Raw genomic sequence first — 20,300 nt, 5'->3', positions numbered from 1 at the left:
GGATATGTTGAATGTGTGAGTGCATCCAGAGGGTTACTGAGGTCAGAGATAAACCAGGAACTTTTTTTTTTATCACTTTTTCTTATATTTTCACCATTTTCCCAGGAAATCATTCATGAATCTTGATGAAAGTCTGTGAGTGTTAAATTTAATACGACTGTTGGGCCTTGGTCGGAGGTATGTGCTCTACTAAGTTTTATTCTGGATTCACAGTAAATCTGATTAGGATGGATGATTAACTCAGTACACATCACAGCATGTGGGAGGTGTTTGTACCTGTGGACCTGTGCACATTCCACCCCACACCTATGAATCACATGAAATGTGCTCGGGCACGCTGGGACCTCTCATCCCAGACGCTTCATAACCCCCCCCCCCCTATCCTGCGTCTGTAAAGTAATCAGTTGATGTGGGCTGGAGGCTTTTATGAAAAATAACCTCACCAGTCAACAGTTACACACGCTGCACTGAGCCGATGGTTTACCAGGGAGGTGAAAATACCCGAGTGCTGCCGTCCAAAACCCCAGCTCAAATTACTGTTGTTACATCAAACATCTCCTCTGGTCACGATAATAATAACTGCAGCTCCGGGGGAAAACAAGACCTGTGACGCTCGAGAGTGCATGGAAACAGAGGGGCACTGGAATACAACCCATAGCTCATGGTAGACCATTTTAATCCCCCGCCCCCCTCCATCATTCATCGGATCCCCCACTATGAAGGAGCCGCTGCCAGTAGGTCCTCGTCTGCCCCCCCCCATACAGTACCACAGACACTGGGAAGCAGCCAGAGCTGAAAGCACGGAGGGTCACTGGAGGGTCAGAGCAGCCATGTTAGTTTTGTACACGAGTATAACTAAATTTACCATCCTGCGGTTGTAAGCTCGTGTTCAGCAGAGCTGCTTCAGTCTTCATGAGATCACTGAAATCTATTCCACCTTAAAGTCCACGTGACACCAGGTTACATTTGACTTGAGATTTGTTCAAGAGACGTCAGTGACTTTATCATCTGAATCTGAATCTGATCAGTTAATCTGTGTCTAAGTTATTTGTACCAACGTTTTTTATTGATAATAATTATTTTCTGGTGTCATTTTATCAATTTCAAGCAGTTTGGGATTTTGGTTCCAGAAAAAAAGATGCTATATTAATAAATAAACTTTACTTATTTAAAAATTCTCCCAGAAACAAACACGCTGATTTCAAGCTGAAATTTCTCTCTTCTTTTAATAACAAAACAGTTGACAATATAAAAGTGTGATGACAACCATAATAAAATACTACGGCAAAAAGAAAACAAAAGAAACATTCACAAATCTTCTTTAAACATATCCATATTTTAGCTTTCAATACAAACTATTTCCTTTCTACTCTGCAACCTAAATAACAGAAATCCAATGTACGAGCTACAGTTCATGGCAATGTTTTTAAGACGACCAAGACAAGGCCTCTGGGATCACCACAGAGGGAAATAATGTATTTTGCTCTAGGTTTAGTTTGCTTGAGGATAGACACAGTGCTACTGAACTGGTCATTTACAACTTGTACAATATCTGGGTTTAGGTTGTAGTAAATACTTTCCAGACATTCTTTGACGTTCAGACAGGGGCACATAAATAGATGCTGCGTTCTGCAAGCACACTCCAACATTGGATCACAAACACTCTGAAGACCGAAGGTAATGCCATGCTTCACTTTTAAGACTGAGTTTAAGATGGATTATTACATCAGAGTGTAATAAAACTGAGATTTACTCACAGCCCAGTCTTTGTAGTGGGATACGTCTGTCTCTGTTAGTTACATGTAGGTCAACTGAATGTATATCACAAGTCTGAGGAATTGAAATGGTCCAGTGAAAGAATCTCTTTTCCATGTTATACATACAAGCTGAAAATGAAGTGTAGAAGTGTCGTTATTTCAGTCGGAAGGCAAAGAGGCAAAGTTGTTTCCTGGACTTTCGAAATCTTTCACATCAACAGTTTATGGGTAAACCTTTATCTTTTTTCACAAACAGTCCCGATGCGGCAGGATCCATTTCAGACGCTGGGGGTGGGCTGAGCCTGCGGAGGGTTGCTGGCGGCCGTCGGAGTGGCCTGTCGGGGGAGCGTGTACATGGCACCGAGGAACTGGTCGGCGATGCGTCCAGCCTCGCGGAGCCCGCTGAGGAGGGCGCCGTGAACCGTGGCCGGGTAATTCCTGATGGTGTGCTCGCCGGCGAAGAACAGACGAGGGACAGGCTGAGAAGGGAAAAAGAAAAACCACACTGAGATGGATGTTGGATTGTCTCAACATAATAAAAGGAAAATGGGGGCCTGGAGAGACAGAGAGACGGAGGGGGTTGTGGTGATGAACTGCCAGAAGTCATCAGTCAACACATAAATATGACTTGTTCACATTAATCAGCGCGCCAACTTTAAAAGAGCCAAGAAAACATCTGCATCGGGGATAAAATCCTCTGGTTTGGTTTGGGTGAATATTGTGGGAGGCCTCCTCTTCCTCATTCTCACACACAAACACTTTCGTTCTCACCCAAACACAAACTTGACGCTCCCACCAGCACCAGCTCTGTGTTTGTTTACCTGTGAGGCTCCAGGTATGGCCGGCCCAGGTGTGATGGGTTGTGCCATCAGGTCGTAGTCGTTACCAGAAGAACCTGCCGCAACGTACGAGTAGGAACCTCGCGCCCAGGGGTCGGCACGCCAACGAGTGACCACAGTCTCCTTTGGCTGCCATGGCAACAAACAACACATACTTGTTAGGAGTTTCCATGATGATATTAAGAAGAACCTGTAAACAGCTGGATGGCGACCGGCTCAAATTCTGGCCTTCATGCATATGATTTTATCCAATTTGAAACCATAAGCCAATCATTTATAATGACGGGTGGTTTGGATGTGACTACACTAGCAAGGGCCTTTCACATGTGCTCGCTGTCAAATTGTGCTGGTTACGGGGGTCTCGCTTCAGGAACGAAGAGACATTCCACTTTAAGTACTGGAAAAACCAGAGAAAACGCCGATGGTTGAGATTCAGCCCTGTTGTTCTGTAAACAACAAACAAAATGAAGCTGTACTGGATCAAAACTGCCACAATTGCTTTTAAGAACATTTTGGTGGCAGAAGTGAAAGAAGGATGGACAATAATGTTCTATAAGGACAAACATGCACCGTATAGAACACTGACTATAACAGCAAAGTGTCCGGGTCTCTGTCTGTCATCGATGACTTGTGCTGCCCTTGGGTCTTTTATACACATGACAAGTGTGAAGCTGTTAAGGTCGATGTTTCTGGAGATTTGCGAGCCACATACAGACAGAGAGGTTTCTAGAATGAATAGACAGATGTACAAACCTGTGGTACGGCACTGCTTCCAAATATTCCTTTGAGAATTGCCAGGCAGCGTCCGACAATGACATCATCACTGATGTTCTCCATGATGCCGGCGGCTTCGCCAGCCATCAGAGCGAGTAGGATCGGGGCTGACGAGGGAAAAGTCACACTTTGTTTCAGACACTGTTGTTTCATTTATTAGCCTAGATAAATAAAGGGCATCAATTGACAGTAATGGTTTTTCAAGAAAGTGCCGCACAGTTGAGAATCATGAATCATCTAAATGAAATAGTGTGACTGAAATAACCTTTGTAGAGGTTCCAGAAGAGGAAGAGCTCGCCCCGACTTGCTGTGGTGGAGCCGACGTGACCAAACAGGTTGACACTCGGGTCCCAGAACACACGGTCAAAACACAACACCACCTGTAGGAGGGGAGGAGCACAACAATCAAAAACTCAACTCATTCAGCACATTGACTGCAAACACTAGTCACTGCCGGGTGAATGGTAGCGCTCCCCCTGCTGGTAATGGAGTTTGCTAGCAGCTCAGATTGCATAATCATGCAGTGTCTGTCTGTGCTGCAGCAGCATTAGGAGATAAACTGCTCTGCTGCAGATGATGCTCGGCTACAGAGGGAGAGAGTGAAAGAGCTGGTGGGTCAGGAGCGACGCAGAATGAGCACTCTGATCGGATTACTGACACGCTGGCATAAACTGTCAGCCGCTTGCACGCAACAGACTCGTACTCTAATTCTTCATCTGAGCAAAGAACCGAGATGGAATCATAAAATATCAAGAGGGGAATCCTTGTTCTCCGAGCTGTTCACGATCAACCGTACACTTTATCAAAGAACATTCGACAGACGAGCGGAGGGAGGGAACAGGTTGAATACAGAAGAGGTGCTGATCTGGAAAGCCAACAAGAAAATGACACATAAACCTGCAAGTACAGAGACAAAGAAATGCTGAGCTCATTGTGTTCTGGCTGCAGGAGCCTCTCTAGAAGCTGAAGGTCAAGTTGCCAGCATAAGGACACTGCAGCAGAAATAGCAGCAGGAGGAGTCCCTGAGGAACTGAATCCTCCGTCCTGTTGGAAACACACTAACAGGACCCACTGCATGATTTACTTTAGACATGCTGACTCAGTCAAGACTGAGGATCGACAGGGGAGAAATGTTATCCTGTAGTGATTGAGTTTATGATTCAAATCTCTACGGTTGAACGTCAGATGATGATTTTACTTTTCACTAAAATGTGAATGTGATCCAGTAGTTTGCTTTGGTTTTGGAGGAAATGAAGGAGGCGTGTTCTAATAAAGCCTAAGCACCGTATTGGCACTTAGCTCGTTGAGGAGCCTGACCTTGTTGAGGTTGCCGAAGCCCATCCTCTGTATGGCCGATGTTTTCCACTCGGGCAACGGGGGAACAAACTGCACAGCGGGGGGCTGCTGCTTCAACACTCCAAGGGGCAGGGTGCACAGAACAGCATCGCACTTGTAGATGAAGGTCTGGGTCGTGGAGCGAGTGTTGACTGCTATCACCTCACAGCCTGGAGTGCAGACAGATATAAAACTGGTAAACACACACTGCACGTCAAGGATGAAATCTGTAAAAGAAAACACACAATCACAGTTGTGAACACATACCAGATGCTGTGTATCGGACCTGCCGCACTGCTGTGTTCAGTTTGATGTCCAAGCCTTCGGCCAGGGCCACGGGAACACACGAGTAGCCGTTCCTCACCGTCAGGTGGCTGCCGGTGAACTCAAAGTCATCATCCTGTGGATAAAAGAAAAATATATCATCCCAGCAGCATTAACTTCCTAATGTAACGAAACAGAACAGGAACATCTCATAATCAAACTAGTGAAGCACATTACACACATGGGACCGAAAGAGGATCGAGTGTCTTTGCTTTACAGGTCCATTATCAGGGCTTCATGGTGAGGACATTTCTGAATGGGTACATGTACATACCTGATCCCAGTGCTTGAGAGAGAGGGTGGAGAGGGGTGTAGCGTTAGCAAACTCCAGGTTGGCAAAGTGCCAGTCAAGGATCTGCCGATCCCTGGACGACAAGTAAACATCACTGTGGGAAACAAAGGGGGGAAAGAGACGCTGTTGAATGCTGACATCATTGAAACAGGTTTACTCACGCACAGGTGAGAAAATCTGCTACCAACATAATAACACGTTTAAAATAGGAACATTGTGATGCATGTGCTGCAGCATAACAACAAGAAAGTGTATTTTGTAACCATTTAAAGGTTTTTAAACAAGATGAACATATTTGCTATGTAAAGATATAGTGGAATGATGCCACCCTGTGCAGAGAATGAATTGACAGGCCCTGAATTGACAGACTCCCACGTTTTGGGAGCGGTTAAAGAGATTGTGCTGAAACTTCCACAGGATGAGTTACCTCGGTGGATTGGCCTCCAGCTCCTGCAGCTTCTCCTCCATTTTAGCCTGCATCTCCACCAACTCATCGTACTCCTACACAGACAAGGCAGAAACACATATATACCGTACATGTTCATTTCATTAACAATGGGGGTGTTGCATGGAGGATGCACAATTAGAATGTTACGATGAGAAAGCTCAGAAATATATATATATATATAACTTTATATTTTTAAGTTATAAATATATAAAGATATAACCAGTTCTTCAAGTCTATGAGTCAGATTTTAACTAGGTGAGAGTGTGCATGGCATACGTGTGTGTGCGTGTGTGTGTATGAGTGTGTACCAGGTGCACACCCAGAGGGTTTCAGGTCATGTAGAAAGGACAAGCAGTCCTGACAGAAAGGGCCGACTCCACCTATTCATCAGTTCACCACAACAGAATCAACTATGACAGCAAAGCAGAGTCTGGCCATACCACCTACCACGCCAGGCAGCAGGACACAGCTCCACTCAGTCAAGTCTATAACATCTGATCTACATGTGCATGCTACAGCCATCGCCTTATTACCCCTAAAATCTTGGTATACGGTGTAGTCATGCATGTCATGTATACACACACTCTTAACTCTCATGCTGAAAATGTGTGTGTTTGCACCAGCAGACATACAGACAGTCAGACCATGATTCAAAGCCTTGAAGTGGTTTCTCAGACAGCGGATGAGTTGCAGACAAATCCAGCTCGAGACACCAGCTGTGTTTAAACCAACTAAAACCTCCTACTAAAATATACACATCACAGTAGTGGAGGTGATTTGTCCGCACCAAAAATAAAACAGCAGCACTCGCCGTAATAATACATCCTACCAAAGGATTTAACCACTTAAACATAGCCCGTCTTGTTTACTTAGATCGCACGGCATTGAATTTCTGCACAGCACCCTGACCCCACAGTCCATTAAATATCACTTTTACATGCTCTAACTTCCTCAGCGTACTAATACTTGATTCTTGAGCAATTCAGTCCTTGAAATTGTAGTGGTTGACCCTTTTGATACAGCTAAACATCCACCTAGAAAATCTAATACTGCTTCAAAGTGCTTCAAAGCAAAGTAAGTGAAAACACAGAGACAATACGTTATCCACCAGACCACAAAACACAGGTGGGAACAGTTAGCTTCTTAAAATGAACTGCTTGAAATGATTCCTGCCTGTTCCAAGACATCTGAAGTCTTGAAAGTGTCACAGAGGAATCTGTTCTGGACAAAAAACTATCTAGATAACTGCTGCCTGAAACTATCTGTAGGAAGATTGGTTTTATTGTTACTTTCTCCTATGTCACGACCACAGAAACAGAGTTTGAGCTCACTTTGCAGAGCGAGGTGAGGTCCCGGTGTTTGCTCTTCACTAGGAACTCTGCTGTGATGTCTCTGGGTGGTTTGACTTCACTGGCTTCTTTATACTGCTGATGGAGCTCCTTCACCCGTTCCTTAGCTGTCACCATCTTAAAGAAAAAGAAGGTGAAAGAGGGATAAGGATGATAATCAGAAAATCTGAGGATGACAGGAAGGGAGAAAAAAATCTTGAAACAATGGGGTCACTTTATTCTGTAAAATGGTTAAATGAACTTAACCAGACAGAGGATTTTCACAAATATTGCCTCAATCTTCATGCTCATCTATGTTCTTATCACCATAGCAAATTCAAGCTGCCAACAGATCTGTCTGAAACTTACTGCTACTGCAGCTCTAAGCCAGCAAGGCAGTTAATGGCTGTAATGTTTTAATAACCTTCCGACAGTCAGATTTCTTTACTAAACTATTTTTCAAGTTTTAAAATACATTTTTGACCTAGAAAGCAGAAAATGACAATGCAGGGTATCCCTATGCTCGTGGAAATGAATGTCATCGTCTTGGCAACTTTGTTTCAAAAGTGGCACTTGTGGCACAGAGGACTGAAAGTTGTTTTAGGGCTTCCGCTGTCACGAAAACAACTCATCTTATTCTCACCTTGTTGAGAAGATCCCGGAGGTCTTCCTGAGTCTTTACAATCTTCTTCCAGTGTTCGATTTGCTCGTCTTTTACGTGTTTCTCCTGCAGCCTGCACACACAGAGACGTAAGTAATAGAGTTAGTGTACATTTATATACAACTTTTCTTTATGTGAAAGCTTGTGTGGTGTACTTCCTACTCACTGTATGACCACCTCCAGGGCCTGTCCCAGAGAAACTGGTTTGTTGTTGAGGAAGTTGAAGTCCAGTTGGTGGCTGAGGTAGGAAGTGGCCTCCAGAAGTCGGTTGAACTCTTGCTCGACCATTTCATCTTTTTCTTTTGGCACCTGGACACACAAGTGCACAACAATAAGTCAACGCAGCAGTGACTGAATCTTCTTTTAAAGTTAAAGAATGCATACATGACTCACTACAACTAAAGGCACATTTTGACTAATCTAATAAGGAGAATTTCACTAAACATGTTTTGCCTTGATGACATCTACTTGTAACTCATTATTCAGTCTTTAAGTAATTTAAGTTATTGATTGACTTACTGTATAAAAGCAGCAGCAGCATAATTGATATAGTCATTGACCCATATAAACACATTTCCACGTCTTGATGAACATGCAGTAACAGAATCAAAACATGCTTGCAAGATGACGGACTGTCTACACCATGCTAACATAGCAACAGTTCAAACAGTGCCGGATATTGTTCTTATATGACGGAAATGTCTCGTTAGACACAAAGAGTTTTACACAAATCTACCGTCCAACATTTTCATAAGGAAACTACTTCTTCTCCTTACAAAGATTAACACGGGCTGCTCATGAATGTGAAATGGTGAGTTACATAGTCAGATCAAAATGAATGGAGCTTGAAAGTGATTCATAATTAGGGAAGGAATGTATTATGTAAATAAACCAATACATACACTTGTGCACCGTTCACCCTTTAGTAGTTCACCAAAAGATGAACATGGGAGAGGTTGAGACAAGAGGGGAGGGGAGGGGAGAGAGAGAGAGAAAATATTAAGTAAACACAACTTTAACCTCATACAGGTTTGCACAAAGTAAAACATGTACATTTAATCGGCCTTTTCCTGCAGGGGGAAGAAACCAGTTACACATGATGTTTCAAGAATCCCACTGGTTGGGTCTCTACTTCAAAAGACGTGCCCTGAACATGAACCTAAACATCCTACTACTATTGCTGCCACTTGACGGACAGAGAAGGGGGAAAAAATGGGTTTGCTTCCAATTTAATGACATTAGGCTGTATCCGTTTTCTGTTCTGCTCTGAAAGAACAGGAGCTGTTGTTGATGACACGCGATGGTAAGCAGTTAAATGCATCCACCGCTTATTGTGTTTTAGTGGATCGTACAAAGCCAGATCCTTGCCTCAGGGCAACAACAGACTCAGAGAGCAGCTGTAGACACAGAGCACGCTGGAAAACCATGCACATATATAAACATCTCCTGTTGAAGGAAGTCAACAACAAATGGTCCTTGTTTGATAAATGTAATCGGGATACATAGTGTGTATTAATGTGCTTTGTAAGAGATCTTGAAAATGTCGGTGCGACTGAAAGCAAGCATGTATTTGTCAAGCATCAGCTGCAGAAAGGAAATCACATGCATGCCTCTGCTGCCATTAGCCTCTTGCCATTTATCAAGCTGTGAAGTTATTTCTTGGCTTTATGAGAAAACCTGGAATTGTTACAAAATGACAATCGACAGAAAGTGGAGCCTTTTTACAACTTCTGTAAATATTTAATTACCCATAAGGTATCCCAGGATTCTACTTGTTAAATGTGAGAATACCCTGAGGAGCCTGACTGTGGCAGGATAATGGACGAGAGGCAACTCAGTTTACTTATTAAGGTATTTCATTATACTCACAGCCTGGCCATTGGCTTCATACAGCGGACACTTCTGCTTGATCTTGGCCAGCTCCATGTTAACCTGCTTACTGATCACTGCCATGGGGTTCCCTCCTGAACAAGCAAACACACATAATTGAAGGCGACACAGCATATACACAAGCAATATCACCCTCTACAGGGACATTGAAGTAACAGCAGATAGAAAAGACCATTATCTGGCTGTACATCCAGCGAACTCTGATCATGTGCTACCAAGATCAATGTTTTCAATCCAACCAGAAATGACACAGAATAATCACTGATGTAGTATTCATGTTGAATAAAACTGTTAAAACAGTTAAACCTCCAGCAGCATGCAACTAACTGGACACTAAACATGTATAGGATGCTGTGAAGTTCTTAAGTTTTCACATTAAAGGAAATAAGTGGATTCATACCCAGGCCAGTCACCACCATGGCTCCCAGATCTGCAACGTAGTTTCCCTTCCTAAACGTGGCCACTCTGCCTCCAACACGGTCCTGTATGAAAAAAGTAAGTAAATATATAATGAGATGGAAAACTTGAGGCTGTTGTCAAATTATAAAAAGCAGGGTTTGCTTAACTCACTTGATTGGTTATGAACTTAACTCTGAGAAAACGAAAAAATGTATAGAATACTAAATAGAGGGTAACTGGTGGCCACAATGTCACAACATCGTACATGTTTTACAATCCTCAAATAATCTGTGCTGAAAGCTGAGTAACAGAACTGTGACAAAATACCAAACATATCTGAAATAACAGATCAACAAAAAGCCTGTTGGTGACTCACCCTGGCCTCTAATACTGTTACATCCATCCCAAAGCTCTGCAGCTGCCTGGCTGCAGCGAGGCCGGACACACCTCCACCAATAACTATAACCTTCCCAGTCTTCTTAGCTGCGACAACAAGCATAAGGTGCATTCATTAGTTAGCCGCACACCACTTGACAAATGGCTTGTTTTATTTTATCAGTGAAATGAATGGAGGGAACTCACTGGGTAAAGGCTTGACCCTCTTGTAAATGCCAAAGTTGATGAGGCCATGCCTTTCCAAGTAACTGTGTATCCTGTGAACCAGCACAGCGTCACCTAAAAAGACAAGAGTACATTAAATCTCAACTTACACATGACAACTATAGGGAATCAAAGGATAGACAAACAAAAGGAATGATGAGGTCTCACTGTTGTATGGAGCTTCAAGCTGCTGTGCTGTGGCCTCAAAGGTCAGCTGGATCTTAGGGTTGTCCAGCCACAGTTGGAGCTGAATGAGGGTGAATGAATTAAAATACAATAGTAAATATGCTGAAAAATATTATCTTGTAGCCTGTTGTCTTTGAACCCAAAATAATGTGTTTATATTGGCACTTACTGTGCGGTTGCGAATGTAGAGGAAAACCTTCTGGGTCTGCTGGGGACCACTGATGATGTCAGGGAAGCAGGCGGCCTCCTGGGATGTCATGCGGTCGTGAGGATGGCGACTCTGGAAAGCAGCTCCTTCTACACCTAACAGTAATGCAATATATGCAACATATCTTTGACGCAGGGTACTTATTCAAAAACTTCTTTATATCACTTTTATTTTTACCTGAGCTTTTTAAGTGTCTTTCCACTGTAAAGATTTCACTACCTAAGTTTTCAGACTCACCAGATGGCTCCTCTGGTTCACTCTCATTCTCCTCCTCTACTGGTGGAGGTGGAGGAGGGATCACTTGCTTCCTCTCTTTCTCTGCCTTGGCGTTTCTCTCCTCCTCAGAGTAATATTCGTCTTCCGACAGATTGGCCAGGCTTTCGTCCATCTCGCGGTACTCCACCTGCAACAGTAGGCACAATAAAAGCATCATTAAAACCAGCATTGTGGTGTCGGATTTGTTGAGGTGGTCCCGTTTTAATTTAAACTTACCAATACCTTTCTGGAAGAAAGAAAAAAACGTCACACAAACTACAACAAATTATTTCTGTTTCTAACTTGAACTAAGACATGCATGGAAGGGAGAACCTGTGACTTAACACTGGGTTTTCCACTGGTGGATTCAATGGGAGTCCTTCACTGTTCATTGCTCTGGAGGCTTTTACTGAGACCCGAATTGCTTGAGAGGTCTCCACCCCTCCAAAACAAATGGACTTGTTGATTCAAACCTGTAAAACACTGAATAAACCAGTTTCATATTAAAAATCTGTGTTTCTCCAATGGTCTTCAGCATACACAGGACACAAGCTGAGGCTTCGAGAGGGTCTGTTTGCTCAGCTTGTTTCTCTGTTAATTTAAGATTCAGACGTCCAATAACTAAATCAGTATTGCAACTTGAAATATTTGAATATCTGGTCATCTTGCAGACAACCAGTGCTTAGGGAACACTCTGGTAAGATACAGAGTAATATTGGAAAAGTTTAAATTATGAACATAGTGACTTCTGCCAGTGCCAAATTTATTTGATCACGAAGCATCCAGACTCATATGATGTTTACTTTTGCTCGCTTTCGTCGACTTGTCCTTCGGACTTCAGCTGAGTCCGGATCTGCCCCCCCAGGGCCTGCCTGGTGGGGCAAAGGGGCTCCTCCAGATTCCCCACTAGGGGATGACCTCTCCTTCTTTTTAACATCCATAGCTCCTGCAGCTGAGGCTGAGGTACCAGTCTGGGCATCCGACATTGGGGCCCTTTCACCTCCTGCTGCAACAGCAGAGGATGAAGAGGAGGAGGAAGAGGAGCCAGCATCTGACTTCTTGCTAGACAGCATTATGGAGGATGTTGGAGGCCTCTCCTGCACAGGTGGGAAAGAGGAATGATATGAAACCCTTGAAAATGAAACACACACATGTCCAAGGTACAATAACTTTTAAATTAAAGTGAAACAGATACAAGACTTTTGCAAAATATTTGATGAGAATGAAATAGTGTGGTTTGTTTGTGTTGGGGGGAAAAAACAAACCATAAGAAAAAAAAATTATGTTTGTCATCCCACTTTGAGTCAAGAACACTTGAAAAACACAAGTGGGTATAAAAATGGTTTACAACACATGAAACCTCCAAAATGCATGACGAATTGTTATTATACTCACTTAGTGGCCAGATTAACACATTAAAAACTATCGAGCATGAAAACCACTTCGTCAACTGGTCTCATTGCTGTTGATACAACAGGCCACCAAACACCAATTACTGTTGGTCAAAAATGTCCCATCTGTGTCACTGGATTGTTAAAATCATATAAACTGTGCATGAATGTCATGGTTTTAATGAAATGAGGGCTCCGTGGTACAGTAACCTTGTCTTGTTTTACCCATTTCTCCGTGCACCTGGTAATATCCATTCAAACACTAAGAGATGAAGACACAACCAGAAATACAGTTACTATGAGGACCAGCTGGACAGAAACGTTGGCCTGTTATTTACTTTGCAGACACAGATCTAGAAATACCCAGTGAATAACACGAGATCATTTGATTACATATAATTCACTGTGGCTCATTCATTTAATAGCTTCTCAAGTTAGCCGAATGAGAAGCTGTAGAAAACCCACAACTGCGGAAAGTTTAGTCAGGAACCTTCATTTTACTCATACTATAAATATTTCTTTCATTTCCATCTTAACCGTACGTCGTAACGTTGACTAGCTAGTTAACTACAACGCTAGCAGCAACATGCTAAAGCTACAACCATAAGCTTGCGTTCGCTAGCGGTTTGTTCTTTACAGCCTCGTGCATGTAGCTCAGCTCCACGGTGCTTTAACATAACCGTAACACGAGCTGTGTTGCAAACAAGGATCTGAATCGCTTCTACAAATACCTTCTTTCTAATGTTTGTTACGAGACCATGCTACGTTAGCTAGCACCGCTAACAATAGACTAAGCTAGCACCAACTGTGACACAGTAGCAGGTGCGAGCTGGGGGAAAGGAAAGCGCTGGCTTCGCTCGCAAAGAGAAATGTTTAATAAAATAGACTCTGTGGTTGTTGGGTAACGTCCCTGCGGTGAGAACAACTGTTTTAGCGAGTACAAGGTGGAACAGATTTGATATAAATGTGAATATTACCTCTCGATCCCCCGAAGATGTCAACACAAAGACGGCACAGCAGCAGGACCACGCCTCTCAATCAAGGCGATTGGTGGATGGGAAACGTTACTCAACACCACCCTGCAAAACGATTGGCCGCAGATAACTGTCAATCCAAGAGAGGGCGGGGATGTATTGCTCATTCTACCGCTGCGATTGGTCGATTGTATTGTTCCTCTCCTCGTCTAATGTTACACAATGAATTACAAAATCATGTCTACGTTGTTTTCTTCAAAAAAATGTTTTGCGTTTTAGTAAATCATTCGTTGATGATCGCGGTTCAGCGCCTCCGCCCCATTTCCTCCTCCATTCATTGTTTTACGAAACAAAACTGATCTCAGATCGGCGCTGCAGACAAAGTGACGTCAGAGGGAAAGGAGCAGGCTGGGGAAAGGAGCAGGCTGGGGGAGGGAGGGGGAGGAAGAGGGAGGGGGGGTGCACAGGTAAAGGTGATCTGTCCCGTCGTGTCTCCTCCTCAGGAAACGCTCCGAGGTGCCGGCGACTCCCTTTGTTTTTCTCCATTTTTGAGCCAACTGCGTGTGAGTAACATTTACAATCTGATTCAAGATGACAATATTAACGCTTCACTCTTGATTCACTCACAGCTCCTGTAAACAGAGGGTTTAAAAGTGGGGAAGTGAATCTGATCTGGGATCGATGTTTTGATCTTGGCTAATCTGGGTGTTGCTGGTTTGTTAGGATTCAAGATGCATGTGGTATGAGGCCTTTCAGGGGGTGGAAGGGTGAGGGGTGGGTTTTAAATATGGTATTTTATTGTAATGGTTCTAGCTGTATGCATCATTCCACATTAAATCAGTTTGCAATGTTCAGAGCAAGAAAAGAAAAAGAGAATCCGTCTATAATAGGGGGCTTTTCTCATGTTTGGCATAGCTGTTATACAAAGAACTTGAAATGAAGTATAGTACATACTATTAAACAGTAAAAACCAAGTGAGATGTTTAACTTTCTATCCAGAAACAAAAGGAAAATGGTGAATCAAGAGGAGGAGTCAGCCAACCGGCCTGACAACACCGCCTTCACTCAGCAGAGGCTTCCTGCATGGCAGCCCATGCTCTCTGCTGGCATTGTCATCCCAGGTTTTGTCATCATTGGCCTGGTGTTCATCGGCATTGGCGTCGCCCTCTTCGTCACTTCACGGAGCATCACAGTGTTGGAGGTATGAGTGAGTCTTGTGTGAAAATTAAGGCTCAAATGTCACTAGATAAAAGAGGAAGGAGAGGACAAACGTTCAGTCAATGGCAAAACTGTTTTCGGTGTTTATAGTACATTTCTGTCGTTGCTGCTTTTAACCCACATAGCAAAATAGTTTTGACCCAGATTAGACACACAGTCTGCCCACATTCCGTGTGGCATGATGACACTTAGGCGGTCTGCTCCTATTTGCCAGATCTGTGCCACAGCAACTTACCACATGGGCCACTGTAGGTTCACATCCAGATTACGCTTTGCCTTTGGCACTGCATGTCTGCGAAAAAAGTCTCACGTTTGTTTTGGCATATTTTGGCCACATTTGCTCATTTTAAATTAGGCCACTTCAGGCTCACATACATTTTGTCCGGGCCACAAGAAGTGCTGCATTAGCCCACCTCCGTATGCTATCTGGGGAGTGATATGTGCTTGTGGTTTTAAAGAGGTGTGGCGTCTCTAACAGACAATAGAGAAAGGTGTTGTGCTGATCAATAATTAATAATGACCTTTCTTCTTCTTTACAGATCGACTACACTGGGGTTGAGAAAAACTCGCCATGCTTCCAGTGCTCCAACACAGATGTCAAGAACTGTGTGTGCAAAGTGGAATTCTCCATTGACAAGCTCTTTGAGGTTGCCATGGCACTTTGCACCCAATTGCACACAAACAGTACCTTTTAAAAAATGTGTCAAGTTGAGCCAGACTCCTGTCTCTGACCCTCTGCTGTGTCTTTGTGATTTTGTTTTCCTCCTCAGGGCCCCTTGTTCTTTTATTATGGCTTGTCCAACTACTTCCAGAACTACAGAAAGTACGGTGCGTCTAAAGATCTCTCCCAGCTGTCTGGAGACCTGCAAAATTTTAATGTGAGTTAACTGCATAGGGTATTGAAGGATACACACACAACAAACGCTCTGTTTTTAATTAAAAAGTAAAGCTAAATCCATATGTTCCCACTTTTAAAAATGATCTGTAACAGCACATTGGTCAAACATATGGGTGCGGTTCATGTATTTATCAGTGGAAAGAAGCTGCAGTAGTGGTACTTTCACATCTGACATACAAATAAAGATCTCAGACGATTCACTCAACAAAATCACTGTTTTCTATCTCTCTTGAAGGATCCCACTGATGAATGTGCTCCATATGCTTATGACAACAAAAAACCAATTGTCCCATGTGGAGCAATAGCAAACAGTATGTTCAATGGTAAGTAAAAACATTTTAAACTTGAATGGCTCAAAGTAATGCGCATACCTGTGCCAAAGCCCAACAGTCCCCTTAGATTCAATCAGGCTGCACGAAATTTTACAAACTTATAGATATCAGTCCCTTTAATACTGTACCAGACTTCTTTTATGGCAAAATGACAAAAAAACATCCTATCTCACAATGTTAAAGAAAGTGATAAAAGAAATTCCTGGATCCGCCCCCTGTTCCTGATCAAAATCTTAGGAACAGGCAAGCAGTCAGAACAAATGGACTGGGGTGAAAACATAACCCCCCTTGGCGGAGGTAATGACTGCGATCAAACTGGAATAAACTGTATATACTTAAAGGTACAGTGTGTAGAATTTTATGACATCGATTGTTGAAATTGCATGTTGCATCTGAACACCCCTCACCTCACCCTCTCTTTCCAAACATGAAAAAGAAACTGTGGTAGCCTTTAATTGTCATAAACTCTCAAAAGGTGTTTAGTTTGTCCAGTCTGGATGTAAATATAAAGTATTTAAATATAAAGTATTTGAATATAAAGTATTTGAATATAAAGGCCCTTTCTGGGCTAAAGAAAACTACAATTCATACAATTTAGATGAAACAAACTAGTGAAAACATCATGAGGATTATTCTACATTAAATTTCTGCCAATAGATCCCTTTCACCTAAATCTTACACACTGGACCTTTAAGGAAGTAGTAATTCTTTATTTTTTTTCTTTGTGGTTTTGAAGACACCTTCAAGCTGTATCAGATGATCAAAGGGACGAAAAAGCCGGTGACCCTGGATGGAAAGGGGATCGCTTGGTGGACGGACTACAATGTCAAATTCAGAAACCCCTCGGTGACCCCTCTGAAAAACGCCTTCAACGGTAGTAACTGTTGTTCAGTTTACTGTGGTTCACTGTCTGAGTAATTCAGTGAGTGTGTATAAGGTACTAGCAAAGCTGAGTACAAAAGCAGTAATTTAGCTTACTATAGTAAATAGTGGGCTCCAGGGCTGTTTAGAGGAAACGTCACATTATAACTCGCATTGTAATTAATGTTACATTTAGAAATCATGATAGCTGACTCAGAGTTTAACTTTCAGGTACTACGAAACCCCCGTATTGGCCCAAGCCTGCTTACGAGCTGGACCCCACGGACCCAGCCAACAACGGCTTCATCAACCAGGACTTCCTGGTGTGGATGAGGACGGCAGCCCTGCCGAATTTTAGAAAGCTGTATCGACGGATCACAGAGGGCGATTATGCAAAGGGTCTGCCAGCTGGGAACTACTCTCTTGAAGTTGCCTACAGTATCCTTACAGGTGCAGTTGTGAGTTGAAGGGCCGTTTGAGGAGTTTTTAGCATTTATGTTGGTATAGTTTGAATCCTGTGCATAACGAATATGACTTATATTTTTCATGTCGACCCAATTTAATCCTTTTTCATTTAACAAGTTGTTAATGAGACGACTGAACATCTCAATCAAAAACACATTCTGTAACAAAAAAATCTTGCATTTGATATTGTTCTTGTGTAAGATCTTTCAGTAGCCAAAAGCAGCAGCCCTAACTCTCATTTCTATCTTGATACAAATTAAACTTAAAACCATTCAAATGTATATATAATAGATGTTTTGCACAACAATTGAGTATAATCAGAATCTTTGATAAAAGAGGGGGAAACAAAATCCACTTTAATCTTATCGATAAAGAGAGAAGGTTTGTGCATGCAAGGGATGATAATCCACACACATTACTGTCACAGACTTTGTCTCATTGTTAAACACACTTGTGCCTTTAGCTGTGGAGACCATGAAGAAGAACACTGGTTTAAAACAATAATTTGGTGACATTTGAGATTCCCAGACCTCCATATCACCTAAAAGAGGTCAGGCATTGAAATGGCCTCATGTTCTGTGTCACATTACAACCACTGCAATTTGGTCGAACTTGTTTTACCAGTCGAGGTGTGTTTCTGGTTTCAACTGAGCAGAGTCAACACAGTGAGTGTAGTAGAAAAAAGACAGGCAAATGAGAGACAAATTATTTTTTACACGATAGATTCTCTTGGCAAAGCCTATGTAAAGTTCTTAAAGTCTTTTATTTTACTTGAAGGAACACAGCACTGTTTCCCCACGTTTGAAGTGTTTAACTATAACTCATGTGTATTTTTGCAGATCATTACCAATGCAAGCAACATAGTTGTAGATTTTATACAAGTCAAGAAAGTTTTCAGACTGTTAATTGATAGTCAACGTTTTGTAATTAATGTAAGTTAAACATACAATATTTAATGTAGTATGTGATGATGTTGTGAAGCAGCAGGGGATCATGGGAGATGTTGTCTTCACCACCACTACTTTTTAAACTTTGGTGAGAGAAAGTGCAGCAAACAGCAATGAATAATCATGATCCATGACGAGTTACCAGTAAAAACATTGGAAGGAAAAAACAGCTGACCGGCTAATAGTGCAAATTTTTTCCTTCGTCATACGTCTAATGCCCCTAAAGTTATAGGAGAGATGGAGAAATCCAAATAAAATGTCCTACTATCTTGAATCAAATAGGGGATTTCTCTGAGTTTGAACAGTCAAAAAATATAACAGGTTCACTAATTTGTAGTAGTAGTTAAAAAGAACATGAATCTTTTATTCCAATTTGCTAAAATGTGCAAAATCAGTGTAATGGTTCATATTTTCATGCATGTAATTCTCATCAGTAAAATTATTAGCATGAAGCTAATAATTTATTTTTCTTTGTATTTCCGTTCTTGCTGCATTTCCTTAACATCTTGACCTTCAGATTATCCTGTTCTGGGTTTCGGTGGTAGAAAGACGGTGGTGTTCAGCAACGTGTCCTGGATGGGTGGCAAGAACGAGTTCCTGGGTATTGCCTACCTCGTGATTGGTTCATTGTGTGTCTTCATGTCCATTGTCATGCTCATCGTCTACGCCAAATTCAAGTTCCCTGAAGATGAATAATCCCCTGGTCATGGACTTTAATTGAGTTTAAATACTTTTCCAACAATTTTTTTACTCATTTAGATGATGACAGCACAGTTCAGTGCTGACATAAAGAGGAGTATACAACTAGACTCCACTTATGAACTGAGACCACCGAACCTGGCAGTTATTTTTGTGAGATAAGACTTAAATTGAGACTTATTGTACATATGCTCCTGTGTAAATTATAAACTGAGGATTTTCCAGTTTAAGCAGTTTATATACCTCTGGTTAATTATTTTACCACAGGTTAGGGGTACAGCAGGGTGTGTCGTATTTCTTAAACCTTGTTTTTCATCATTACAAAATCAGCTCATGGACTGCCTGAGATGTCAAAAATAATGTCAAAGCCATAAATCATTTGATAAGCTACTTGACTCTGGAAAAGTAGTTACATTTTACTTTGTGTATGCTGTGTGTAGTGTAATTGTATTTGTTGCTCTGCTATCTCAGGGAAATGGTTACAAGCTGTTCAGCTCAGTTTTACCTAACTACATTTTTACTCTTCATGCTTGTATTTATTTAATAAAACTGCACCAAAACATTATGTCCCACTACTTCCCTCATTCGGACACTTTTATTGGCAACAGTGCCATTGTTTTTTTAGAAATCGTAATATCCCCTTTGGAAATGTGGGGTTTTCTCATAAATGAGAGTTGTTTTTAGCTCCAACCACTTTAATATGACTTCAGAAGCTCTAATTGTTCAAACCATGGATGCATTTCTGCACAGGCCTTCCTTAAAAGCTCTATTCCATGCACCACATCCAGTGTATATTAATAAATGAACCAAACTTTAATGGGTCCTGGCTGTTTGCTACTGGAGTTCAATGTTTAAGCGTTATTGACCTTATAGGTGTGTCTGCTGAGCTGACTCAAATCCAAACTACACTATTCAAGGTGATTCAAGACATTTTTTCTCTGGTTATACGTGTGGGGAACTTGCAGGAAAGCTCTGTTGAGTTGAAATGATTTGTGTAACAAATTCAAGCCACTCATTCATTATTGAGCATGTGAGTCAGCAAAAGTGTACTTATGCTCATATATGTCAGATTGTGATTATCATTAGTTGATAGTTATTTTAATACCTTTTTATTATATAACTAACGGATTAGTGAAGTTATATTTAAATATATATAAAGCTTTGTCTCTTTGATTTTGAAGTTTTAGTCGCAGATGATTTTCAGCTGCATCATTGGAGA

The 20,300-nt window shown here is 41.9% G+C and overlaps 2 protein-coding genes across 7 annotated transcripts; one reads left to right on the top strand and one right to left on the bottom strand.

Annotated features, from left to right (window-relative positions):
- Positions 1-1,207: 1,207 nt before the first annotated feature.
- Positions 1,208-13,794, bottom strand: kdm1a (lysine (K)-specific demethylase 1a). 6 transcript variants are annotated; one of them, XM_020098062.2, is made up of 22 exons: positions 13,665-13,760; positions 12,913-12,949; positions 12,100-12,393; positions 11,279-11,447; positions 11,003-11,136; positions 10,816-10,894; positions 10,630-10,722; positions 10,424-10,530; positions 10,049-10,130; positions 9,628-9,722; positions 8,661-8,678; positions 7,925-8,067; positions 7,741-7,831; positions 7,101-7,235; positions 5,749-5,822; positions 5,304-5,415; positions 4,973-5,105; positions 4,688-4,875; positions 3,636-3,750; positions 3,350-3,477; positions 2,579-2,725; positions 1,208-2,236 (listed from the first exon to the last, which is right to left on the bottom strand). In XM_020098062.2, exons 2-22 carry the CDS (start codon positions 12,940-12,942, stop codon positions 2,036-2,038), a joined length of 2,568 nt encoding a protein of 855 aa, XP_019953621.1. In that variant the 5' UTR covers positions 12,943-12,949; positions 13,665-13,760; the 3' UTR covers positions 1,208-2,035. The 6 variants fall into 6 exon arrangements, with proteins under 6 accessions (XP_019953621.1, XP_019953620.1, XP_019953618.1 ...); XM_020098061.2 differs by having other exon boundaries at positions 11,003-11,130; positions 12,898-12,949; positions 13,665-13,753; XM_020098059.2 differs by having other exon boundaries at positions 12,898-12,949; positions 13,665-13,752.
- Positions 13,795-14,095: 301 nt separating this feature from the next.
- tmem30b (transmembrane protein 30B) lies at positions 14,096-19,898 on the top strand. Its single transcript, XM_020098064.2, has 8 exons — positions 14,096-14,224; positions 14,661-14,862; positions 15,419-15,526; positions 15,650-15,757; positions 16,013-16,100; positions 16,846-16,983; positions 17,202-17,408; positions 18,900-19,898. Exons 2-8 carry the CDS (start codon positions 14,674-14,676, stop codon positions 19,076-19,078), a joined length of 1,017 nt encoding a protein of 338 aa, XP_019953623.2. The 5' UTR covers positions 14,096-14,224; positions 14,661-14,673; the 3' UTR covers positions 19,079-19,898.
- The last annotated feature ends 402 nt before the right edge of the window (positions 19,899-20,300 follow it).

This window comes from Paralichthys olivaceus, chromosome 12 (assembly GCF_024713975.1).
Source record: "Paralichthys olivaceus isolate ysfri-2021 chromosome 12, ASM2471397v2, whole genome shotgun sequence".
Lineage (NCBI taxonomy): Eukaryota > Metazoa > Chordata > Actinopteri > Pleuronectiformes > Paralichthyidae > Paralichthys > Paralichthys olivaceus.
Note: the sequence above shows the minus strand (reverse complement) of the source record. Positions and strands in the feature narration are given on the sequence as shown.